The sequence below is a fragment of the Oreochromis niloticus genome, linkage group LG15 (assembly GCF_001858045.2).
Source record: "Oreochromis niloticus isolate F11D_XX linkage group LG15, O_niloticus_UMD_NMBU, whole genome shotgun sequence".
In the NCBI taxonomy this organism is placed as follows: Eukaryota; Metazoa; Chordata; class Actinopteri; order Cichliformes; family Cichlidae; genus Oreochromis; species Oreochromis niloticus.
This window is the reverse complement of record NC_031980.2, coordinates 14,894,853-14,922,242: the sequence shown is the minus strand read 5'-3', so window position 1 is coordinate 14,922,242 and position 27,390 is coordinate 14,894,853. Positions and strand designations below refer to the sequence as shown.

Below are 27,390 nucleotides of genomic sequence, written 5' to 3'. Positions count from 1 at the left end.
TCTGGCGCACAGCCAATAGCAGCAGAGCATTTTATGACCTGGACCTCAACAACACTCTCAAAAGCAGAGTTAATGAGTTTTTTCTCTCATTAGTTTTTATTGGGTTTTGTTTCAGTTTCCTGACTTGTCTCTGTTTGTTTCAGTTTAATTGTTACTGTTTCAATGTGTTTGACTCTTGACTCTTACAGCTTTTCTCCTTATTACAGTATGGAGGGTGTGTGTCAGTAATTCAGTCATTCAGAATGCATGTTGCAACATCAAGTCTGGTTTTGATTTTGATTTAAGTGAACAGTAAATTAATTTTCCCATAGCCAAGGCTATCCATAGCCCTCTGCCTTTATTGTTTGTGCCATAGTGCTGGAAACCTTCCTCAGAGATTTTGGTTCACAGATTTTTTTGGCTGTTCATCGATGATGGAAACCTTCCACCGCATCTCCCCCAAAAAGCTCTATTGGTTCAGATTTGTTTCCGATTTCTATTTGTTAGATGGCACATTATTCTGAAAGAAACCATTAGAAGACGGATATTTTGTGATAAAGGTATGATTATGGTCAACAACAACACTCAGGCAGACTGTGGTGTTTAAAGGACACTCAGTTGGTACTAAGGGTTCCAAAATGCTCCAAGAAAATATCCCCCACACCATTACACGACCACCAGCAGCCTGAACCACTGATCGATCCAGGATTTCATGTCATGTTAAATCCTGAATGTTGTAGTAGAAATTGAGGCAGGCAGACAGAGGGCTCTCATACTCTGGGGCCTCTGGATGTCTGGGGCTTGGATGTTCTCCATGCATGCTTCATGCCCTGGGGGGCAGGGCTATGGTTCCCTACACCCTCTAGCAGATCATTACATGGAGAAACCTTTTGAATACAAGCGCGCTCATCCACAAAGGTGTGCACACAGGTGTACACACGGGTGTTCACTGTTCATAGACACAAACCACACCTTTCTTGGCTGCTACCTTAACGCACATTGTGCGCTGTCAGTCCTGCGTGTTGCACAACAACATTCATTATTTAGTATTTACTGTTATTTACACTTAGCTGGATTAATGCAATGGCGTTGTGTTTATTATGCTGCTCTCTCCCCCAGCCACGTCTGTCCCGTCTGTAACAACTGAAAATAAAAATAAAATTAAATAAATAATAATAACAACAAAAGTCGTGATGATCCACTTGGTAAAGTAAATCCGTTGGGTATCTTTGTCGGCCTTCAGACAACAATTCTTGACGGCTAAAGAACCAAACGGGACAGGCAAAAAAAAGGAAGAAAGAAAGAAATTGAGGCAGGCCAAACGAGGCAGCGTTTTCTCAACCCTGTTCATTTTTGATGAACCTTTGTGAACTGCAGACTCAATTTCCTGTTCTTACGCGACAGGAGTGGCACCCTGCTCTTGCTGTAGCACATCTGTGTAAAGGTATGGTATGTGTGTTCATATATGCACGTAACAGTGAGTCATAGTCATTAACTCTGATGTATATGGTACATTCACTCAAATAACGTTTTGTTTTTTTCTGTTTCATGATCGTTTTAGTAGGTTCACAAGGTGAAGAGGGGGAGTACACCTTAGACAGAATGCAAGTCTACAATAGGCCTAATACAGGAAGTCACACAGAATCACAGTTTAAACCAGGGGTCGGCAACCTGCGGCTCTTTAGTCCTTATACTGCGGCTCCGCCTGGTTTGGGCAAATAAATTAGAAGTATTTAGCTGAAGTGTATTTTATTTATGTTAGTTCTTTTTAACTCGTAGTTCTAAATTGGAAGATTATTGTGATATTGAAATATAAAAATAAAATTATATTCTATTATTTTTTCATCGCTCAAAATAAGAGTCACACTCGCGGAAGCCGGTATACCCGCCGAAACGCCGTGCATTTATCGAGACTTTCAACCCCAGGTAGGCCAATTATGGATCTTCGGATCCACATTATGTCAGCAGCTGTTCTCCACCGTGAACTATGTTAAAGACAAACACCGTTCGCGCCTGACAGATGACAGCTTACAGTCCTGCGTAAACTGACTTCGTATAGCCCCGATTTGCGGACTCTGTGCGCAGAGGTTCAGGAGCAGAAGTCCCATTGTAAACATATCACGGCAGACCCGACGATGTTTCCATGAGCATGCTTTTGAGCATCTCTTTAATGAGCACTTTCCACACACGGTTGCTGTACGTATACAGCCGGCTGTAGCTTTTCAGCTCACAGCCCGACATACACCACCAACAGCACAGATAGCGCAGACGTAAAGGCAGCGAAGCCTGATTGCGGGTGCTGCTCAGGTGCGTCCGCCTCCCCTGCAGCGGCGCTGCAAACCACGCCCCGCCGCACGCATTAACCAGGTAAAATACATATTTAGGCAGAATTTTGCAAATATCTATTTTTCATTTTTCAGCAGCATAGTGCTTTTTTCCAATTATTTTTTAAGAGTCAGGTCAAGGCTCCAAAAGCCCAAAGGTGATATAAGGGTGGCGGCTGACAACAATTTTTGTTTGCTACATGGATCATTTTAGTTCAGGTTGGTGTCTTTCCTTTTGTTATATTTCTTTAAGGGTTCAAAATGTGTTGATTACATAAATATAATTTAATTTTCTCTGTAGCACTTCATGGATTTCATAAGCAGCACACCTTAGTTGTTCACACAATGCATAAAGATAAAAAACAATATATACAGTGTTATCTTCATTTTAGATGTCAAAAAAGTATTTGCGGCTCCCAGTGTTTTCTTTTGCGTGGAAACCGGGTCCAAATGGCTCTTTGGGTGTAAAAGGTTGCAGACCCCTGGTTTAAACTAATAGGCAGGTCTGGGTTCTTGCTAAGATGAGTATATACTAACAACTACACCACCGTGTGCACCACTGCATGTGAAAATACCAAATCTGAAATATCAAAGAGCTTAAGCGTGGACAGACTGACATCGACATTCTGAACAAAGACCTTTTATAATCTGTAATGTCCCCAACAGATCTTAAGCCTCAGTTAAACATGTTATTTGAAATGATAAAAGTACCTCAAATATTCAAGAGTGACGTAGGCAATGTTCCCTGCTCCCTGAGTTATTTGGGTAACAGACTGAAAAATGTTTTTAGGCCTCCCCGTGTGACTCTGTTCATCCTTACACTCCTGAAATATGCTGGTTAGATTACCATGAAGCATGTTGATAGTATTTGCGGTCCTGCCCTGCAAACAAACACATTTCTGATGCTGTTGCCACATCAAGTGACACCAAGTTGTGGGACTGTGACAACATTGCTCTGTGGCTGCAAAAACACCACACTACACATAGACTTTTCTGCAAGATTGAGGTCACACTATGTAATATGCATTTGTTTTTTAAACTATCACATGTATCATATCAAAGTTGAGGTAATTTTCTTTTAATATAACTTTATCAACAATAATTTTGTTAGAACATGCTAATGTTACATGACTTGAACCTGTAAGTAGAACCAAGAGACAATAGAGGATGTTGTCACTAAGTTCCTCAGCATTCCTCCTGGACTACAGGAGGAATGCTGACCCACATCCACCCATCCACATTAAGGGGACGGCTGTGGAGCGTGAGAGCAGCTTCAAGTTCCTGGGAGTCCACATCTCCGAGGATCTCATCTGGACGACCAACTGCTCCAAGCTGGTCAAGAAGGCTCACCAGCGCCTCTTCTTCTTGAGGACTCTGAGGAAGAACCACCTGTCCTCAGACATCCTGGTGAACTTCTATCGCTGCACCATCGAGAGCATCCTGACCAACTGTATAACAGTCTGGTACGGGAACTGCTCTGCCTCGGACCGGAAGGCGTTGCAGAGGGTCGTGAAAACTGCCCAGCGCATCGCCGGAGCACCACTTCCTGCCATAAAGGACATCTACAGGAAGCGGTGTCTGAAAAGGGCTGGGAAAATCATCAGAGACCCCAGTCACCCATCACATAGACTCTTCACCCTCCTGCCCTCTGGGAGGCGCTACAGGAGCCTCCGGGCTAAGACAACCAGGTACCGGAACAGCTTCTTCCCCACAGCTGTCAGACTCCTGAACTCTGCCTCCTGACATCTGACCCACGTTAAACTCATGGACTGAACATACACACACCCACAACCACTAGCACTTTACCACTACTGTATAGTTCTGTGTAAATAATCATTCTGTACATACGATAATTTTTAATCCCACAACTGTTTATAACTTACATAGTTCACATTTCTGTATAACTGTATATCTCAGATTTCTGTATAGTTTTTATTTCATATTTATATCCTGTTCATAGCCTGTACATAGCTTGTACTCACTACAGCCTGTACATACTTATAGTTATAGAATATTCATAACATACTTCACACTGTGTACATTATAACATACCACAATAGACCCATTTCTGTAATATACTTACACATCTCTATTATTGCTAATATATATTGTAATATATCTATATCACGACTAAAGCACTTTCTGGATGGATGCAAACTGCATTTCCTTGCCCTGTACCTGTGACATGTGCAATGACAATAAAGTTGAATTCTATTCTATTCTATTCTAAATTTTGTTTGTTGTGTCAGTCAATAAACTGAATCAGTTTTAGTGACTTCATGAATTTTTCTCTAATGCCATCGCGACAAAATGTCAGTTTTTAGTGATTATAGTATTCTGGAGATTCACAGGGAGCATTAAGGGCTTTTTAGGACTTGAGTTTCAAATCGAATATTTCACAAGAAAATGATCTTGTTTGAACCTTCCAGGCAGCTGAGACTTTTCTGTGTGTTGTTTGCTTTCCATGTACTTATGAGTTGTGATTCTAAATTGGCCATAGGATGTATATTTCTTGTCTGTCTCTCTGTGTCAGCGCTGTGAGAGACTGACGACCTGTCCAGGGTGCTACAAGCGATCTGGGATCACCTCCAGGTCCTTAAAGTTAAACTTAAATAACACTCTGGGGACATCAAAAAAACTGCTATCTATAATATTTTAAGTTAATGTGGTAAAGGAATATTATGAAATGTATTTAGATTACTTTAAGTGAGAGTTGTGAGATGAAAACAACAAACTTTGGAGGTTAGGAGGGAAATGTTTAGTTTTTAAATGAGCTAACAAACAGACAGCTAATTTATTTTGTCTAGGACTACTAATGCACACTGTGAGTCATGTCTTTTTCCAAAAAAGCAAGGGCAAGTAGTCGGTTGTTACGAAACATTTATTTCAAAAGAAAAGGTGAACAGATCACTAATAACAGGTTAAGAATGGTTTAGCTGTGATCAGTTGTTAAAAACACATTACAGAACTCAGCACTGTGAAACTCAGGGGCCTTTGTTTCAGACGCAGCCGGAAAGAGTGAAGCAATTGCCCCAAGTGTAATAGAAGAATAGAGAGAGGACAGATTTCTTGAGTTTAAATGTTTCACCTTTTTTTGGCCTTCAGCCATTTGGACCATTACACTGTAGGTCACGAAACCTGAATCCTTTTGTCTTTCTTTGTAAATAAAACATGTTTCTATTGAAATCTTGTTCCCTCGATAAGAACTGCTCTCCTTATTATGGAGTACTAGAAACAGCGTAAGCATTTTCTTAATGTGTTACTGAATTTTACAGGAGAAAAATAACACACAAAATATGTATTAACAGGTACAGTTATCGCTCACTGTGCTATGAGAGAATCTACAGAGAAAGTGAATAATCAACTGTGGTGTCATTTCCTCTATTAGCGTAACTGCTATAAAGGAAGCTAGTCCTTTTGTATAACAGAATATGATCGATACATGGATGGATTATGAGTCAGCACCTCAACAAACAAATTAAAGCCCCAGGAGGATTATTTGTTATTGTCTGTTCCTGTTTGAGGTTTTTTAGAGTCTTCTTCTATGTCTTTAAACCAACAAGAAATATTAGAAGACATATTTTCCAACAAGAAATATGAAGCTCGAGCTCCCTTATCAGTCACTTTTTCTTGTTTTGTGCTCATATAGTTCCATCTAATGGTCTGAACATATATGGCTGAAAATTTAATCCATCCATTTTTTTATGCTTAACTGATTCAGGGTAGGGCGACCTATCTATATAGGAGCTCATTCCAACTGTCAAAGGGCAAGAAAATTTAATTATAACAAGTAAAACTGAGGGGGAAAAAATAATAATGACATTGTTTACTGACAGGCTCCATGAAAAATACATTAACATTCCCAATAGCCATCACTTAAAAAATGTTAGTTCAGTAGTCAGTCATTTTCGACTCCACTGAATATTAATGATAAATGCAATTTCTAGGGAAAACAGTATGCTGGGAATATTACTTTTTTTTTCTGACCCGTCTGTCTGTCATTTGTGGAAAATGTTTGTGTTGACATCAACTATGCAACACTTTGTTTTTCTGTAATTGTCCTTATAGAGCAGTTTGTCGGCACAGCAGCATCATAAACTGTGTTTAATGAGCCAGAGCAAAAATGTAGATCTCCAAAGAGGAAAGAGAGTAGGAAGCATTATAAATTTACCAACCATGACTTTGGCTTTGAGCTGTGCAGGGCCTGAAAAATGAAGTTCTGGGTGAGTAGTGTGTGTTTTTGTAAAGGATTGAAACATTGTTACCATTTATATGCTGAAAATCTGCACTCATGCTCTAATGTGTATTCGTGTTATATTAAGAAGCTGGTCAACTGGTAGAGTATGCTTGCTTGGTACGGTTTCAGTGAACAAAGTTATTGTGTAAGATTTTTAATTGGATTCTGAGGCATTATCTCTCTGTTTCTTGGACAGTTTCTGGAGGGATTACTGGCAGGCAGGCAAGATTCTGAAACAGCTGTTAATGTAGCAGTGCAGGGACAGAGTTTGACAGGTCTCAGGTACATTTTGCTGGCAGTGTTCATGAATCTCCTCAGGAGAGTCTGGATCCAGGAAGAAAGGCTCAGAAAGTGGTTTTCAAACTGCAGACGGATAGACGGAGTTACTGTCCAGGAAAGGAGACTCTGACAAAGGAGGCCAGCAACAAACTCTGGCCCACAACCTTCTACCTGTGAGTTAAAGATATAGGTTTCTCAAACAGAAAGAGAGAGAATGGAAAGAATGAAGAAAAAACCTCTAGCCTGTCAGGATCATTATAGAAGTTTGTATTTGCTAAGGTACAAAATGGCCTGGGCACCCACACCAACAACAGGCAAACTGGAACACCAACACAGAGCCAGTGCACAAAAAAGGGGGCTTTCCTAAGGAGGCTGAGATCCTTCCATGCGTGCAGCAAAATTATGGAGATCTTTTGTCACTCTGGTGTGGCAAGGACAGTGTACTTAACTGTGGTCTTCTTGGGGTGCAGCATTGGAGCTGGTGACACTAAGAAACTGAATAAACAGAGCAGGAGGCCTGGATCTTAAATTGTAATTGGCTGCAAACTGGACCCATCCATCGAAGCTGCGGTGGAGAGGAAGTAACATCAGTTATCCATCATGGACAATCCTGACCACCACTGCACCTCTTACTGAACAGGCCCAGGTGGAAAATGTTTCTTTCCACCTCCACTAAGACATAAGTTGAAAATCTTTTACACCACATATGATCACATAATGCAATATATATGTGAGGTGGAGAGTCATCCATCAGATATGTTATTTTTTATTACTTGTTATTTCATAATCATTTCAACTGCTGGAACAAATAATAATAATAATAATAATAATAACAATAATAATAATAATAATAATAATAATAATAATAATAATAATAATAATGGGAATATGGGAAAAATAAAATAGGTCTCATCTCGTCTGTGCAGTTTTTTTTGGCTTTTCGTGTAGCTCCATCTAGTGGCTGATACAGGTATCGCGGTAAATGACATTATGAAAAACAAAAAGGTAAAGTAATATTTCTGACCTCTATAAGCTCAATTAAAAAGTAGTAGCTGATAGAAAACATCTTTAGGAAAAACTATATTTGTTTCGGTGAAAACAAACTGGTGTACAGTTTAGTTTAGCATATCGTGATTATTTTGTTCCGTTACGAAAATGACCCGGAAGATATTTTGTGTGACCATTTGAAGTCGCTAATGTTGCTTGCTAACTTGGTTAGCGTGTGAACGGTTTCAGCCTACTCAATACGTTCAGTCGTGTGCTTGCTTTAAAAATACACATGCATATATATATATAGATATATGTATATATCTATATATATATACATACATAACAAATATTTATATTATGTGTTGTTGCCTGACAGGCTGTGAACTCTTAAACTATAATCATTTCCGGGGTCAGCTTTTACCGTCGATACATAACCGTTTCTCTCAAAGACTTGTCACCCGTCACAGCTTTTATGTCCGCTCCTCTGCTAATTGCCGCTGTTGTTGGCGGTGGGGTCCTGCTTCTTATGCGGCGTTTATTCCCCCGTCAGAAAGCCGTTAAGTTGCTCCGTTATTCAGGAGAAACTATGCGAGGCAAGACAGTCATCGTGACCGGGGCAAACAGCGGGATAGGGAAGGCCCTGGCCGGGGAGCTTCTGAAGCTCCGTGCCCGGGTCATTATGGCTTGCCGGGACCTGCGGAGCGCCGAGGAGGCAGCCCAGGACATCAAGAAGCAAGCAGGACCAGAAAATGGGGAGGTGGTCATCAAACACCTGGACCTGGCTTCTCTTAGATCAGTCCGAAATTTCTGTGAGGAGGTGACTCAGGTAAATGAGAACCCAAACAAAGCAAGAGTGGAGATGTTTGTAGTTTATTTACCAGCTGTGGTGCAGTTTGTTATTGAGCCCAACTCAGCAGAAAAAAACAGAGCATTGCTCCAAGGGGACTGTCCTTGGTGCTGAAATTAAGTATTGGACCCCAAACCCACATTTACTACAGATGCAAATAAACTATTGTCCAACAGGGGCCAGTCTAGAAATGTTGGTCCCCTGGCAGATGTTAAGAGTTAATATCCTATTTTATTGTAAGCTTCAGCAAAGACGATACTGTTTAACTGTAGCAGTGATCTTTGAAAGGCTTCAAGTATTTTGTTTATGTGGTCCGATATAACAGATTTTCCTCAGGTGGCTTTACATTTCATACAACAAACAATACTCTGTGTGCTTAGACTATTGAGTCACAAATGAGAGTAAACACAGGAGGAGCCACAAAGGATGGTCAAACACAAAAAAGCTTTCTATACATTAATTACTGTGCCAAATTTTGAGCCACCACTCATTTTCTTATATTATGCTTCCAATGAGCCAGACATTTTTAAAGTGGTCTTGATAATTCTCCAGGCTTTCTGAAGGTCTTTGAAAGTCTTTCCTTAGAGATTTGCCTTTTCACTCATTTTCAGTTCACTCTTTGTATCTGATCATTTTCAGAGCAATATTTTTTAGTCACTTAACACAGATCTATGACTCTTTCTAGCATAAAAAAGCACCTAACTCAAGCGATGATACAGTGTTATTGCTACACATAATGGCACATACTGTCAGTCTTTCATAACAAATTGTAACATTTCTTCCCATTTCTTAAGTTGAATATACAAAAATGCCAAAGATAACACAGTTTGACAGGCATAAAATAATATTTTTGTACCAACAAGGTGATTGCCAAAGAGCTGTTTGTTGAAAACTTGGCATATCTCAGCAGTGTGTCCTTAAGAAATTTGAGGGAACTGGAGAAGTGGAGGGGAAAAGCGTTGGGCCTAAAAAACTGTCTACAGCAGATAAAATAATGTACTTAAGAAATAGGAGAAAAACATCCAGGAAAGAACTGACACACTGCCAGTGCATTAAAAGCACTATCAGTCATGGACTGGCCTCCCCAGAGTTCAGACCTCAACATTATTGCAAAGAACAGAACAAAAGGCAGCAACAATCCAAAGAAGAGCTTTGAATGTGCATCAAGAAGCCTGAAAAACTATTCCTGAAGACTACCTAAAGAAATGAGAAGAAAGCTAGCCTAAGAGAGCTCAGGCTGTGTTTAAGAATAAAGGTGGTCATACCAAATATTGACTTTCAAGCTTTTTAGGATAGTGCAAACTCTGTTTTTGCTCTATAAATTGTGTTTTTCTGTATGTTATACACATTTTTCAATAAATCTCTTCACCAGAGCAAACTTTTAAGAAATAAAGGGTGGCTTGACACTTTTGCACAGTACTGTAATAGACATTCAAGATAGTAAATTCATAATGCTGTATTAGTTTGATGAAGAAAAATTGTAACCACAGGCTATTATAGCATACCATTCCATAATTAATATAATTAAATGATAAAGACATACAATCTAATAGAATTCAGTATAGCCTCCACCATTAGAAAGTTTATAATTTCCAATTTTTTCTGTAATTCAAAGTTCATATTAAACTTTAGCTTCTTACAGAAGTTAGAATTAAAGTTACAGATTAACTGGATTGTTATATAACACACTGAGATGCTTTGGGGCTTTATTTTTGTCCTTCCTATTAGCATTCAGGTATAATGTCATTATAAGTACACATCATAGTTTAAGTCAAAGTGGTTTAGATGTAAAACATTACTTGTATATTCAGGAATTTGGCAGATACTTCATATAACCACTGGGTGTCTCAGGCAGGTCTCTGCAACCCAGAATGTGCTATACTTTAAGTTTTATTAAAATAGGTATTATATTAATTAACTTAACCCTTTATTTACCACGGGCCCGCTGGGCCCATTTTACAAGCATTTATGGGGTTATTTATTCAAGCATAAATTGCATTTGTGTGTGTCAAATGAGTGAAAATTGACAGGAAAATGCATACATGTCTGTTAAATAAGTTAATACAGACTGATTTCCTTCATTATACTCAGACCAGCCCTGCTCATTTGCATTGTCCCACCATAACTGTCCATTCTAAGGGAAGAAAAAACTTAGTTAAGTTGTTTGGTTGAAATTTGATCTTTTGTTATGCATATGGACAGTTAATGCCTCTGGATGCTGGAGAGGTTGTAATAAAACTTTAATTGGGGTCTTAAATGTTTCAAATGTATCTTTGTTGTCAGGAGGAATCCCAGGTTGATGTGCTCATCAACAACGCCGGTGTCTACCAGTGTCCCTACACAAAGACAGACGAAGGTTTTGAGATGCAGCTCGGTGTGAATCACTTGGGTCACTTCCTCCTCACTCACCTGCTGCTGGACCTCCTGAAGGCTTCGGCCCCTAGCCGCATCGTGGTGGTTTCCTCTAAACTTTACAAATATGGCCACATCAACTTCGATGACCTGAACAGTGAAAATAACTACAATAAGGCCTTCTGCTACAGTCAGAGCAAACTGGCCAACCTTCTGTTCATGCTCGAGCTGGCCCGTCGCCTCGAGGGGACGGGGGTCACAGTCAATGCTCTCACCCCGGGGATCGTGAGGACCAGGCTAGGCAGACACATCCAAATCCCCCTCCTGGCAAAGCCGCTGTTCTACCTTGCCTCGTTGGTCTTTTTCAAGAGTCCATTGGAGGGGGCTCAGACTCCTCTCTATCTGGCCTGCTCCCCGGAGGTGGAAGGAGTGTCAGGGAAGTGCTTTGCTAACTGCAAGGAGGAGGAGCTGTTACCCAAAGCCACAGATGAGGAGGCAGCCAAGAAACTCTGGGACATAAGCAGGAGGATGGTTGGACTCGCTGACTGAGCAGAGTCCAGCTCTGTGGATGGAGTTTGGGGAGTGGACTTAAGTGTTCTTGGACCTGATAGCTAATCTCTTGCAGCCCCACAGACACCATTCTACAAGCGTCCACTTGCAATAAATAAAAGAACTATTTCCATCCTGAGGATAAGAACATTAATTGAACAGCATATTGTAGAGTGAAGTGCGATAGTGGTGTGTGTGCAAGAGTGCCACAATGCTTAGAGATTGTATAAAGATTTGAATTTAAAGGTGTGCCTCTCAAAGTGATGTTTAAAAAACAATGAAGCAGTGTTATGTGAAATAATCTGCTTACTTCTCAATAACCCTCCAGGTTTGCTTCTCCCCTAATTTTTAATAAGCTAAATAGCTTTCCAATTTCCACACCATTTAAGAAATCAGCTTGCAGACAGCCGTAGCAAGGTTATATAAGTACATGTAAACAAACCCTCACTCCCTAGAAAGACTCAGTAGGGGGAGAAACATTTCCCTGTCTTTGACAAAAACATTTCATAGAACCAGATGTGAAAATTAACTCTAAACTTGCTAATTTATTATATTCTGTAATGAATCTAATGCATAGATTCCAGTTTTGTGTCTTGACCTAGAGTCAGACAGGCAGCCTCGGATCAAAAGGAGCAAACTCTCGGGTACATCGCCTCATAGAGTTCTTCAAAGCTACGCTGAGTTGTCACATTTTCCCGTCAGTGCTTGTGCTCTGCAGTTCCTGGAGTGAAACGCGTATCTGTTTCAGGTTCAGCTGTGGTGTTGGAAAGCTAAATTTTTGCATGCTTTAGCATCTGCTTTGCTGTGCAGAGGAAGGAGAGGTGGTGGAGTGATAACAGTTGATCCAGTTCCCTTCATCTTGATGTGTTTGAAGTGTAAATGCTTTCTGCTAGGACAGTAAGGTTAGCGATGCCGATCGGTGAGCTCCCGCTGCGCTGCAACTCCCTCCTGTGGATGGATTGAGAGTCCTCTTACCTCATTTTATTATTTAAAGTTCAAAGGCATTTGAATAAATTCAAGAGCATTTCCAGACCATTTACTCAATTGCTATGTGTGCTAAAAGAACCAGTTTTCAAATGATACCAAAGGGTATTTAGAGAACAACTGCAACTAATCATTTTCCTACCAGAATAATCAATTTTTCCCAGTTAATCGATCAAATGAAAACTATCCTTCATGATATTAACATTTCTCAAACAGCATATACTCAGTATTCAAATATTTTAAGGCTACAGTGATGTCACAGAAAAAACTCAAATCCTCAGATTTAAGAGGCTGATGCCATAATCTCAAGCTTCATCACTTATCAGGGAGCATCAAGCATATACTTTTGCACAAATTATTGGCCTGCATCAGGCAAAGAATACTACTAAAAAGAGTGATGAAACTGCTAAAATCAGTGTATTATTAAAACCAGGAAGTAGTGGTGAGCCATCGTCTTCAAGGAAGAAATGTGGTCGGGGGGAAAAAACCTAAATGATCGTGAAATCAAGATCGAAACACCAAAGCTGGACTTTGGAGATATGGAAAAAGGTGATGTGGTGTGATGAGTCTAGTGAGAGTGGTTATACTCTGGTGATTGATAAATCAGGACAAGAACAGACGTGGATGAAGCACTTACCTTACAGGTCTGTGGGGGTAGTGTGTGGGGTTGCTTCAGTTGGTCAGGTTTAGGTTAGGCAATGCTATGTACCCAAAAGTGTACCAAAAGGTCAGCTGACTACCTGAATACACTGAATGAGCTGGTTTGTCCATCAGTACTTTTCTTCCATGACCACACCGGTAAATTCCAAGGTGACAATGTCAAGGTTTAGTGGGGATCAAATTGAAAAACAGTGGCTCAGAGAGCAGGAAACATAATTTTTACACATATATTGGTCATCACCGAGTCCACACTTTAACCCCACTGAGAATCTCTTGAAGACTCCCATCATCAGTACAGGACCCTGGCGGAAAATGAACTCACATCGTGTAAGCTGAATGAAAAAAACAACACTGTGATTATGTGTTGTCACCAAAGACCAGGAGTGACATGTTTAGCCGCATGTTCTCCTTAAATTGCTGGCTGTCTGAGTGGTGTCCCAGAAACGATGTGGGCTTCATAGATAATTGGCAAACCTTCTGGAGGAAACCTGGTCTTGTTAGGAGAGACGGCATCCATCCCACTTTGGATGGAGCAGCTCTCATTTCTAGAAATATGGACCAATTTATTAAACCCCCCAAAATATGACTATCCAGAGTTGGGACCAGGAAGCAGAGTTGCAGTCTTACACGCCTCTCTGCAGCTTCTCTCCTCCTGCTACCCCCCCAAAAACCCATCTCCATTGAGACTGTGTCAGCTCCCAAAAAGACAAAAAACAAACTAAAAACCAGCAATAAACAACTTAAACATAAAAAATCACAAAGAAAGAACAATACAGTATCCACATCTGAACCAAAGAGTAAAACAGTGAAATGTGGATTATTAAATATTAGGTCTCTCTCCTCCAAGTCTCTGTTAGTACATGACTTAATAATTGATCAACAAATCGATTTACTCTGCCTTACAGAAACCTGGTTGCAGCAGGATGAGTATGTTAGTTTAAATGAATCAACACCCCCGAGTCATTCTAACTACCAGAAATCTCGAAGCACAGGCCGAGGGGGCGGTGTGGCAGCAATTTTTCACACCAGCCTATTAATTAACGAAAGACCAAGACAGACTTTTAATTCATTTGAAAGCCTGATGCTTAGCCTCGTCCACCCCAGCTGTAAAACTCAGAAACCAGTCTTACTTGTTATCATCTATCGTCCACCTGGGCCTTACACAGAGTTTCTCTCTGATTTCTCAGACTTTTTATCTGATTTAGTGCTCAGCTCAGATAAAATAATTATTGTGGGTGATTTTAACATCCATGTAGATGCTAAAAATGACAGCCTCAACATCGCATTTAATCTGTTACTAGACTCAATTGGCTTCTCTCAAAATGTAAAAGAACCCACCCACCACTTTAATCACACTCTAGATCTTGTTTTAACATATGGCATAGAAACTGAATATTTAACAGTGTTTCCTGAAAACCCTCTGCTGTCTGATCATTTCCTGATAACATTTACATTTACAATAATTGATTACACAGCAGTGGAGAGTAGACTTTATCACAGTAGATGTCTTTCTGAAAGCGCTGTAACTAAGTTTAAGAATATAATCCACCCACTGTTATCATCTTCAATGCCCTGTACCAACATAGAGCAGAGCAGCTATCTGAACGCTACTCCAACAGAGGTCGATTATCTTGTTAATAATTTTACCTCCTCACTACGTACGACTCTGGATACTGTAGCTCCTGTGAAAACTAAGGCCTCAAATCCAAAGTCCCTGACTCCGTGGTATAATTCTCAAACACGTAGCCTAAAGCAGATAACTCGTAAGCTGGAGAGGAAATGGCGTGTCACAAATTTAGAGGATCATCATTTAGCCTGGAGAAATAGTTTGCTGCTTTATAAGAAAGCCCTCCGCAAAGCCAGAACATCTTACTATTCGTCACTGATTGAAGAAAATAAGAACAACCCCAGGTTTCTCTTCAGCACTGTAGCCAGGCTGACAAAAAGTCAGAGCTCTACTGAGCCAACCATCCCTTTAACGTTAACTAGTAATGACTTCATGAACTTCTTCACAAATAAAATTTTTATCATTAGAGAAAAAATTACCAATAATCATCCCACAGATGTAATATTATCTACAGCTACTCTTAGTACCATCGATGTTAAGTTAGACTCTTTTTCTCCAATTGATCTTTCTGAGTTAACTTCAATAATTAATTCCTCCAAACCATCAACGTGTCTTTTAGACCCCATTCCTACAAAACTGCTCAAAGAAGTCCTGCCATTAATTAATTCTTCGATCTTAAATATGATCAACCTATCTCTAATAATCGGCTATGTACCACAGGCCTTCAAGCTGGCTGTAGTTAAACCTTTACTTAAAAAGCCATCTCTAGACCCAGCTGTCTTAGCTAATTATAGGCCAATCTCCAACCTTCCTTTCATATCAAAAATCCTTGAAAGAGTAGTTGTCAAACAGCTAACTGATCATCTGCAGAGGAATGGCTTATTTGAAGCGTTTCAGTCAGGTTTCAGAGCTCATCACAGCACAGAAACAGCTTTAGTGAAGGTTACAAATGATCTTCTTATGGCCTCTGACAGTGGACTCATCTCTGTGCTTGTCCTGCTAGACCTCAGTGCTGCGTTCGATACTGTTGACCATAATATCCTATTAGAGCGATTAGAACATGCTGTAGGTATTACAGGTACTGCACTGCAGTGGTTTGTATCATATCTATCTAATAGACTCCAGTTTGTACATGTAAATGGAGAGTCCTCTTCAGACACTAAGGTCAATTATGGTGTTCCACAGGGTTCAGTGCTAGGACCAATTCTATTTACATTATACATGCTTCCCCTAGGCAACATCATTAGAAGACATAGCATAAATTTTCACTGCTATGCAGATGACACGCAGCTCTATCTATCCATGAAGCCAGGTAACACACACCAATTAGTTAAACTGCAGGAATGTCTTAAAGACATAAAGACCTGGATGGCCGCTAACTTTCTGCTTCTTAATTCAGATAAAACTGAGGTTATTGTACTCGGCCCTGAAAATCTTAGAAATATGGTATCTAAGCAGATTCTTACTCTGGATGGCATTACCTTGGCCTCCAGTAACACTGTGAGAAACCTTGGAGTCATTTTTGACCAGGACATGTCCTTCAATGCACATATTAAACAAATATGTAAGACTGCTTTCTTCCATTTGCGCAACATCTCTAAAATTAGAAATATCCTGTCTCAGAGTGATGCTGAAAAACTAGTTCATGCATTTATTACTTCCAGGCTGGACTACTGTAATTCACTATTATCAGGAAGTCCTAAAAACTCACTGAGAAGCCTTCAGCTAATCCAAAATGCTGCAGCAAGAGTACTGACAGGGACTAGAAAGAGAGAGCATATTTCTCCTGTTTTGGCTTCCCTTCATTGGCTTCCTGTTAAATCCAGAATTGATTTCAAAATCCTGCTCCTCACATACAAGGTCTTAAATAATCAGGCCCCATCTTATCTTAATGACCTTGTAGTACCATATCACCCTATTAGAGCACTTCGCTCTTGCACTGCAGGCCTACTTGTTGTTCCTAGAGTATTTAAAAGTAGAATGGGAGGCAGAGCCTTCAGTTTTCAGGCCCCTCTTCTGTGGAACCAACTTCCAGTTTGGATTCGGGAGACAGACACTATCTCTACTTTCAAGATTAGGCTTAAAACTTTCCTTTTTGCTAAAGCATATAGTTAGGGCTGGACCAGGTGACCCTGAATCCTCCCTTAGTTATGCTGCAATAGACGTAGGCTGCCGGGGATTCCCATGATGCATTGAGTTTTTCCCTTCCAGTCACCTTTCTCACTCACTATGTGCTAATAGACCTCTCTGCATCGAATCATATCTGTTATTAATCTCTGTCTCTCTTCCACAGCATGTCTTTCATCCTGTTTTCCTTCTTTCACCCCAACCGGTCGCAGCAGATGGCCGCCCCTCCCTGAGCCTGGTTCTGCCGGAGGTTTCTTCCTGTTAAAAGGGAGTTTTTCCTTCCCACTGTCGCCAAAGTGCTTGCTCATAGGGGGTCATATGATTGTTGGGTTTTTCTCTGTATTTATTATTGTGCTATCTACTGTACAATATAAAGCGCCTTGAGGCGACTTTTGTTGTGATTTGGCGCTATATAAATAAAATTGAATTGAATTGAATTGAACCAAAGCTAAAGCTGGTCCAGCAAAATATTAGGCCGTGACTTTTTTCTTTTTTTATCTGCTGACTAATATATCAGTCAAACTCTCTATTTTTAGGTATTTTGTCCAACCCCTTTTTATTTAGTGCTTGGCGTGGCACTTTTAATACATCAAAGGGGAGTATACCATGATATATTTTTCCTTAGTAGCTCTAAATTAGTGTGTTAGATATCACAAACACACAGAATATGATCCATTTCCTTATACTGTAGTATTTTCTTGATGATGACTCCTGGGAAAACACAAATAAACTTCCTCTCTGTTCTGAATTTGTTGGCAAAAATCCTTCTCTACTAACCTATTTTTACATTTTTTTTCCCAACAGTGAAAAAGCAGAGCTACTTAGTGACTCAGCAATCTGAGTCTGAATAATGAAAGGTCTTCCACTCGGTTCAGTCAGTCAGCTGAACACTGCGGATCAGCAGACATGTAATTATCTTGAAACAACAACTGATCGCTATGCAACTGTGCGTGAAAGCGGAGCGATATTAAAACATGATATCGCTTTTATTCAGCGGCATTTCAAATCCCTAAATGTGTACATTAAAGGCTGGGAGTTTGTATGTATAATTTGTGCTTTATTAGGCGAACAAAACAACCAAAATATATAAACATGCATCATTGTGAAATAAACGGGGTTACAGTGGTTTGGTGGGGTGTGGGCATCCAAATCTGAGGTAGAAAGGGGACAGGAAACCTCTCTCTTGGGGGATATAGAAGAGCAAAAAAGAAAGTAATACTGACTGCTAAAACAGATCAAAACGTTCCATCAATAACAATAAAACACACCCATCAATACTGTCAAATCCATTTAAGAGAAGGAAAAACAAAACAAATGTTTCTCATGGTTCATTTAAGGTACTAATTTGTCTTTGTTTTTTCGCTTCCTTTCAATGTAAATCATCACAAGGCCATCGCTGTTCCAGCAGATTAAAAATAACGACTGAAACAAATCTCTGTGCACATCAAGGGGCAATTAAAATACCTCTCTCTGGGTTTTTAGAATAAAGCAGTGGAAGTTTTTTTTTTTATTTACAAGTTCCAGAATTACCAATAGGATTTTGCACTGTTTTTTTTAAATGTATCTCTTGCTGACAGCTACATACAAAATATATCACTCAATTTTAAGTTAGTATATATTTGTACATTTGTAGTTTAACACATACACATTCTCAAAAGTTTTAAGGACTCTGTGAGCTCCTCTTTGTCCGTTTCCCCACATCTGACCCCTAACTTGACTTACTGCCTTGAGAAATTTATAATGTAAACAATCGCCATCCACTGCCACGCCATCAGTGCTTTTAAATGATCGGCAATAGTTACATGTTCATGATACTGAATAACTCGTTCCTGGCTGCTATTCAAGCCATCACAATGGCTGCACTACGAGAAGGTGTAGCTGAACAAACCAGGGCTCTGTGTCTACTATTGAAGATGCAACCTGATTGGAAAGTCCTTCAGTTCAGAAGTGTTCCATAAAGCTGCGCCTTAGTCAGACTGTCCTTCCTGGAAAGTCCCAGGGAGCCAAATTTTTGGTTGTACGGAGGAGGAGGGGGTGGGGCTGGTGGTGGCGACTGGCTCACCTGTGCAGGCACGCTGTGCATCTCCACTTGATAGTGCTGCAGTTCTGCGGCCATCTCCAGAGATCTCTGGTGGAGAGACTCGGTGGAGCTGTTGGGGCTGGGGTCTACATAATCAGTGCTCTGGCCTCCAGATGCGACATTTCCCTCCCTGTCTTTAGAGCTCCCTGAGTGGTACAAGCTGTGCTCTGACCCCTGACTGTCCTCAGCTCGGTACAGGTGAGCTTGGCTGTGAGCCTGGCGCAGCCCTGGGCTGCATTCGGGGCTGGGCTGGCAGCTACCCACACTGGGTCCATGACATCCACTCCGTGGTGGTAGTAGTCAGCCCCTTCCTGGAAACTGCTGTAGAGCGGCCCAAGTCGAATCTTGGCGGGACGGACGGAGAAGTGCTGCTCCGAGAAGCTGTAAGGTGAGGCCCGTCCTGGGCTGCGGTAGGTGTGAGCACTTAAGTCCTCCACGCTAAGTTGTCTCCACCGACCAATCAGCTCCTCTTCCTCGGGGGCCAATGTGCTGCCTCTACGGCTGTCTCCATAGGCGACGCTTGGGGAGGAGGATGGGGGGAGCGGCTCATAGGGCTCACTGAAACAGGAGGACATGGTACGGCTGTAGACGGGAGAGCTGCCGTTCTGATGGTGGCTCAGCTCTGTCTGTTGGAAGGGATGAGCATTGGCAAAGCCCCGTGGACTGTCCCTCTCCCAGGATGAGTCACTCTTTCTCTCATAGTCCCCTGCATCCCTCCATTCCATGTAGAGGGAGTGATGGTGGGGGGAAGAAGCTGCACTGCTGGGCGGTCCGTTGCCTTTGTCCTCAGACCCCCCTCCACTAAAACTCGAGTAAGAACTGGAGGCTGCACCCAGTGGGGGAGGGAACTTAGCAAAGTGCTCCTGGGAGAAGCCAGCTCTCAACCCAACCGAACCTTCCTCTGGAGTACTGTCGGTGGAGTTCTGCGGCCCGTACAGCAGCTTCCTCTCGCCGTGAATATCCATGCTGGGCCTCCGCTCACGGTGACGGTCATCAGGGCAATACAGGGCTGTGTCACTGCTGTACAGGTCAGTTTTATAGGCTCCGCGTAGCCCCAAACGCTCTCCGGGACCCAAACTCTCCAAAATAAAGGCATGTTCCTGTGTTTGCGGGCTGGGGGAGCGGGAGGCCTGGCTGCTGCTGCAAGCCTCATCTGGCTTTTCAAGCACTTTGGCAATGAGAGAGGTCGGGACAGAGTCAGAGTAGGTGTGACAGAGGGGAGACTCCTCCAGGTGCATGGTCAGGCGTTCCTGGAAGTCAGCAGGCAGCTAAAAGTATCAGAGAAACAAGGGTAAGGCAGGGAAAATCGGTGAATGTTAGTTATAAATTATAGCAAAGACCTTATTCTATGCAGTGTAGGAACTGATGTACACTCCACTGCACTGTCAAACTCTCTCTCGAGTAATTAGTAGGTAAATCAGGGTGTCGACATTAAAGGCTGTGCAGCAGCAGCAATAATTTAAGTATATTGCATGTCACACTCAGCATTGGGTTTTGAGGCATCTGCGTCAGACTGTACAACATCAGCCACCAGACTGTTTGCATCGTGGAGTGAAAGTTGAGTCAAGTCATCAGCCTGTGTCATCTGCATGTATCCAACATTCCTCTTTATTAGTTTTGTCTCGCACATTTTGATTGGTGTAAAATTAATGTAGTTTTTTTTAATGCATGGTCATTTGTTTGGTTCTATAGCTACTTTTTTCTATATGAAAACAGAACACAAGTGAATGTCTTTATTATTCGTCCATTATGTTTTTATTGAGACTAATATTTTGCAGGTGGATGCACACACAGACCAGCAAACATGATCGACACCCTGATGCTGTCTCCAAAACTGAACCACAGATGGATGCTGACACTGCTTCCACAAACAACAGACACTAGATCAGATTATTGCAGTGAATCCATCTTTGTTTTGTGTTGGGTGTTTTTAAAAACAGAAAACTAATCTGGTTCCTAAATGGACTAAATGAAAAAGAAAAGAAATCACTAGTTTGAGTCATCATTGAGGTTTTTTTGTCCTCATTCTTTCTACTTAGAATGCTTTGTTTACTTAGTTTTATTCTAATTCATTAAGCGATAGTAAAACATCACTGCGCCCCCTCAAACACCAAACCAATTTCAGCCTAAATAGAGGGAATGCTAACGCATAAAAGATATTCTTATTGGTGTATCCATCACCAGACTTTTCACATACAAAGAGGAACAGACATATATTTTATGCATCATTTCTAGGATTTACTCAGAGGTTAAAGTGAGCCAAAACTGTATCTTTGGTGCATATCTACATACGTTATGGTTGCGGTACTTTAGCATCTAGCTAGTGCTACAGAAGAGGAGCTAGCATTAAACAAGTAATGTGTTTCTTTGGGTAATTTCAAATGCAATGCTTTTTATGACCTAGGTTAGGTTACATGAAGTGTAGCAGAGATTAATTTGAATTTAAGCTGATGATCCTTAGATTTATTCACTAAATTTCACCTTTATACCAACTTTGTACTATCTAGTACAAAGACAGTGTAAATAGCTCAGGCGGTGAAATCCGCCAAGATAACTTGTGAAACATTTTGCTATGATCTTGTTAAATTCAGCTCTGTTAATCTACAAAGAGCAGTAAACCTCAGAGCAGTAGCAGCAGTATAGGTTAGCTGATCACACTGTGTACACAAACATAATTTACTGGAGCTCACGACTTTTCTCCACGCTGTGCCGCCACAGCTAATCTGGTCCCCCTACCTGCTGAATCTTACTTTAACCCCTCTCTATACTTATTTTTCTGTAGTTTCTGTATTTGTACTCCAATTTACATAATGAATGTCTGAATTCTTCCCACCTTTTTCCATCTTGGTAGGCACCAAGACCACCTCTTGTAGGTTTGGTGGCTACCAAGCTATCTAGTGTTAGCTGATAACTTAGCCACCTCTCATCTAAACATAGTCATGGAACAGTTCCTAAAAAGCAAGGCTTTAAAAACAAGGCTTTCCAAACTAATGAAATGTCCTATCTTTAACATATTATTCCGTCAAATATTATTTCTTAGAATTTAAGCCCAAAGATCATGCTGATTGATTTCTTTCTGGTGAAATAGCACTTCATTTCTTAAATAAGATATCTCAGAGATTAAATGTGCAGTCGGGATGTATGTGGCCTGCGATATAAAAGGAGTTTGACATCCCTGGTGTAAAGTCTGGTTTTTGTGTCAAATTAAATTTACAGTTTAATTTAATATGATACATGATGTATTTATTTTTCCATTAATAAATGAAATCATGATTTAAACACTGCATTTTGTATTTTTACTTCTTTAATTATCTAAAACATTTAAATGTGACAAACATGTTTTAGAAAAAAAGAAAGAAAGAGCAAACACTTTTCACAGCATTGTAGCGTTTCATCCAAGCTGCTCACAGGTTCTGTTATCGCTGCACAATGCAGTATGTGTGTCAGTATGTTAGGTTGTACTTTAGGTGGTTTCTGAATACGACACAGCAACCTACACGTTCACATTTACCTGCCTTCACTGCATGAATTGTGTTCACAGCTGCAGGGAAAAAAGTGTAATTTTCAGTGTCACGAACCTCAACCAAAGAGAACAATATACCTGATTTTGAAGTGAGAATAAGTCGCTTTCCTTAGAAAAAAAAGCTGTTCTATTTCAAGCATTTCTTAATAAAAAAAAAAAAGCCTCCATCCACTATCTCTACCTCTCCATAGCAACAAGCATTAAGCTAACTGCAGCACATCATCAACAGGAATCTAGTCAGTTGTTCCTAATTGGCAATGAGAAGGAAGCTAATTATAACTTTGTAGATAGAGAAAAGACAAACACTACAGAGAACATGAAAGAGACGGTTTATCATAGCACTTTTATTGCATCTTGGACAAAACTAAATGCCACTTAATTACTGTCCACACACTTTTTTCATTTGGGCTTGTTTTGAACAAGATCTCAATTAGCTTTTATGTGGCGTTCAGAAATCCAAGCGTGATCATTTTACACCCTCTCTGTGATTGTTTTGCAGCAAAACAAACAACTAAAGCGCTTCTGTAGGCGCTGAAGAGCCACTGCACCTCTCAAAATGCTGCAGCGCCATTCATCAATACACTTTCGATTAGCTCCCACCCACAGGACCAGCAGACGGGTGGACATACAGTGAGTGCATGTATAGCCTCTGACCCCTATTATGTTTGGCAATGTGCCTGCAGCACAGTTTTTCACTTTATGATAGACCCTATACTGTTAACGGTGCCGACGTGCGTGTGTTAATGTGTGTACCGTGCAAGTGTTGGGGGATATTTTATGAGTCTTATGCAACCAAATGCAGTTTGCATTGATATTTCCATTCAGCCATATGCGTAAAACACGTGGACAGGCGTTCTTTAACCTCGTGGACGCTTGCCAGTTTCAAATCTACCCTTGTCACATGGGCGAGGCACAAGGCCCACGGCTGATGCAGCGGAAAGTGGCGCCAAGCTGGGCTAGTGTTAAAACACTCATCAATACCCACGTGCATTCTTTTCACAAGGAGCAGCAGGACACTATGATGAGGCTGCACTGCGCTCTCCATTTACATTTTTGCCACATACTGTAGTTTTACCTCCTCTGTTGAGTGTCCTTCAGAATTGCTCACAATGTCCCTTGAAGTAGTTCCCATGCTGCTTTGTGGTTTTACGTGATTAACAAAACCGCACCGTCAGTGACCGCACTCTGTCTAGACTGCACACTGAGTGACCGGAGCACAAAGACTCCAGTCTGTGTGCATGGACTAGAGGTGTAGGTGTTATTGTCACAGTTTCAAATCATGGAGGAAAACAGTCATCACCAAAACCTTAAAACATTGCATCCAACACAAACCACAAATATTAAAACTAAAGAGAACAAACACTGTTGCCCTCTCCTTTCTGGCTGCTTTCTGCATTTCCCCAGTCTATGTTTCCCTTTTTGTGTGGGTTGCTTTGTGTCCCCATTTCTGTTTACTTCCATCTTTCTGCCTTTTTTGACGCTTCTTGTTGACTTCAGCTGTGTCTTATTATCCCTCTATTATCCCTAACAAATTAACACAATTTTAAATAAGATGATAGCTTTTAACACTTTGGTGAAAATCCTTTCCGGACACTGACTGCCTGAAGTCTAGAACCCATGGACATCACCAAGTATTCTGTTTTCTCTTTTAAGATGCTCTATTAGGCCTTTACTGCAGCCATCTTCACTCACTGCTTGTTTGTACGTCTTTCTGCATTCAGTTTCATATTAAATTATTGAAAAGCATGTCCTGTTGGGTTGAGATCAGATAACTGACTTGGCCACTGAAGAATATCTCTTTTATTTAATGTGACAAATGCTTTGGTTGCTTTTCCAGCATGCTTTGGGCTATTATCCATTTGCACTGTGAAGCACTGTCCAGTCAGTTTTGGAGCATTTGGCTGAATCTGAGCAGAGAGTACAACCCTGCACACTGCAGAATTTATCCTGCTGTTTCTATCAGCAGTCACGTCATCAGTACGCAGTAGTGGCCCAGTTCCATAGACACAGGTTTGATTCTAGGTCTTTCTCATGATATGTCTACCACCTCAAAAGGGTTCTTGATCAGCTGTTGTAAAGGTTTTCTTTTTCCTAATCATGGAAATAATTCTGTCATCATGCACTTTAGTTGTCTTCAGTGGTCTTTTAGGCCTTTTCGGTCTTTTAGGCTGGAAAGAGCCTTCATTCTCTTAAGTTATTGCTGACTCTCGAATAGGTCGAGTTTGATTTTTCAGCCTAATGATGGCCTCTGTCACTTGAATTGACACATCTTTGGGGCTCATATTGAGTAAAAAGCAAGTTCAAATGAAACAACACCTGGAATCAACTCCAGACCTTTTATCTACTTAATTGTCATGAATGAACAAGAAAATAGGCTTAATCTAGACATAAAACTAGATGCGGTTAAATGTCAAAATACTTGAGTATATAAAACTGGACCATTATCCATAAAATTAGTATAATTCCTAAAAAAGCTAATGCAATACTTTTGTTAAAGCCCTTGAATTAAAGCTGAAAGTCTGCACTTTATTCACATCTTGCTTGTTTGATTTAGCTTCCACTGTGGTGCTGTACAGAGGCAAAATGACAAGAATTCATTGTCATTGTCCAAATACCTATGGATCTGATTGTATGTGCTATTGTAACTTTTTATTGTCAGGCCTTCAAATGATCTGCCAAATGGACTCCATTTGAGAAAAAGCAGAAGTCAGTTATGTTTACTAAACTAAATATTTCTCGCATGATATATGGTAAATGCACATCACTGTGGTTTGGATAGAAAATTAGGTAAATAGGTAAAAATCTGATTTCTTATAAAGGAAGATGTTAATGCTGATTTGCTATACTTAAAAAACAATTAGTAAATCAAGCTGTGGTTCATGTCCTTCAATGCATAGTCACTGTGTACAGGATAGATAGTTCTATAGTATATGTCCAGATTGCATCTAGCTAAAAAAGTCTTTTAAACTCAGAGCCATCGACTTTTTGAAAACTTGCCTCTTTCATCTCGCTCAGGTGAAGGTTATTTAAAGAAAAAAAACCATGAAGCTTTAATTCTTCACTCTCTGTCCTTCCTCCAGTGACCTACAGTACTCATCGCTTCGGGAAGACTTATCTTTTCTGGCTCACAAAGGGCAAGATGACCTTCATGTTACAGTCAAGACAGCAAATTTTTCTTCGCTCATCTCATGTCATCAGCTGAAAATTCAGCTTAGTGCTGCTGAAGAAACACCTCATTCAGACCTCTCCTCCCCCTTAGCTTTTATCAAAGCTTTTTCTTTTACCCGGCTACCGCTGAATTCAAAAATTACAGTTTTTTCTGTCTTTCTGGGTTCACATCAAATGTCAGTGCAAGAAAGCCTGAAGCTCATACAGTTCTTAAGCTTGGTTGTATGCGATTTTTGTGAAGAAAGAATTTAAATACATTCTATTCAAACTACCAGGGATTAGACGGAGGCCTCACTAAAACTGAGGAACATATAAAATGTATGTTTACAAAGGATAAAGAGCACTGGAAAAATCGGGTTTCAAGCCTGTAAACGTGAGTGCACAGCTCACCTCTGAGAGTTGGGCCCTGTAAAGAGACTTGTTGCACTGCAGAAGCTGAGCAGCCAGGTTACAGTCCTTTCTGTACATTTCCTGCAGAGGTACAAAATGGCCACAATCAAAGGAAAGAACAGAGAATGAATATTAAAACTTTCCTGTCCAGCTAAATTTCTGGTCTCTTTTGGATCAATACTGCTTAAACTCTATTTTCCCAAGACTTACTTTCCTTCTTCAGAAACACAAAACTTATTATTTAACTGCTTATTTGAAGTCCTAAACATGCTTGGGATTACAACATTAAATTGTGCACACGCATAACAAGCATCATCGGAGGATCACGTTTTCATTGTGCGTTCCACACATGTAATGTCAAATATTATTAGTGGATGTAATCTAACACCAACTAGAGGGCACAGGCTGTTATAAGCAACTAGTTTGTCAAGGGATTAATGCTGTCACGACTGCAAGAAAAGTGTCAACTGCAGCAATAGCAGCACATCTCCATATCCCCAAAGGTGTTAGGGCCCTATCATCACTCCTTGTAGCTTTAATTTTGCATGTTAGTTTTTGGTAGTTTATCTGCCATTTGTTCCCGGAGACAAAGAAATCTTCATTACATAACTTCACTGAGCTGAATCTTCAGCTCTTTATTGCTGTTTCTTTTATCCTTTAGTCAGTGCAAAGTTGCATCACTCACACTGGTAAATCCCATCTTTTTTGTTGATATGCTAATATCTGTCTAAGTTTATGTATTTAAATTCATAAAAGCTTTCCAGTAACACACCAAACATTTTTGTTCTTTATTATTTGTCAGACACAACATGTAGTTCTTGTCCCAATTGAGCATAAGAGAACATGGTAAAAAGTGTTCAGTTTCCCCAATGGGATACCTACCTGAATGAATGAATCACTTCCTCTATAAATGCCATAATTCAAGAGGTTACGACCCCTAGTGACCAAATGTATAATAATACAAACAAAATAAAAAATAAAAAAACAACAACTTTTAACTTATCCATTGATGTTCTCGCTGCCTATAAATCAAAGTTAGAGCCTACCAGTCTTTTTTTTTTTTTCGTTTTATAACAACAACAGTGTAATGGAACAGTAAAATCATGAGTCCATTTTGAACTTTAATGCAACAAGGTCATCTTACTACTGAGCTTGCATGTCTTACGCAGGAATTCGTCCAATAATTTGGGGATCTGCAGCTCCCTTTCTTGCTCCAGTTTGCATATCATAGTGTCACTGGGCAAGAGTATGAAAACCCCAAACTGCCCCCCCTCCCCGATAGCTTGTAATACTAAAATAAAAAAAATAAAAAAAATCAATGTAATGAATGGAAT

The 27,390-nt window shown here is 40.4% G+C and overlaps 2 protein-coding genes across 2 annotated transcripts in view; one reads left to right on the top strand and one right to left on the bottom strand.

Moving 5' to 3' along the window:
- The first annotated feature begins 8,074 nt into the window (after nt 1-8,074).
- On the top strand, nt 8,075-13,481 carry rdh14b (retinol dehydrogenase 14b). The gene is made up of 2 exons (XM_003446280.5): nt 8,075-8,635; nt 10,940-13,481. The coding sequence occupies exons 1-2, from the start codon at nt 8,282-8,284 to the stop codon at nt 11,555-11,557; spliced, it is 972 nt and encodes a 323-aa protein (XP_003446328.1). The 5' UTR covers nt 8,075-8,281; the 3' UTR covers nt 11,558-13,481.
- A 3,941-nt stretch (nt 13,482-17,422) lies between these two features.
- Nucleotides 17,423-27,390, bottom strand: part of si:dkey-174m14.3 (brain-enriched guanylate kinase-associated protein) — a 33,411-nt gene continuing 23,443 nt past the window's right edge. The window contains 3 exon segments of the mRNA XM_025898986.1: nt 17,423-19,236; nt 19,239-20,243; nt 26,057-26,137. Coding sequence (XP_025754771.1) covers nt 18,832-19,236; nt 19,239-20,243; nt 26,057-26,137 — 1,491 coding nt within the window. The 3' untranslated portion in view covers nt 17,423-18,831.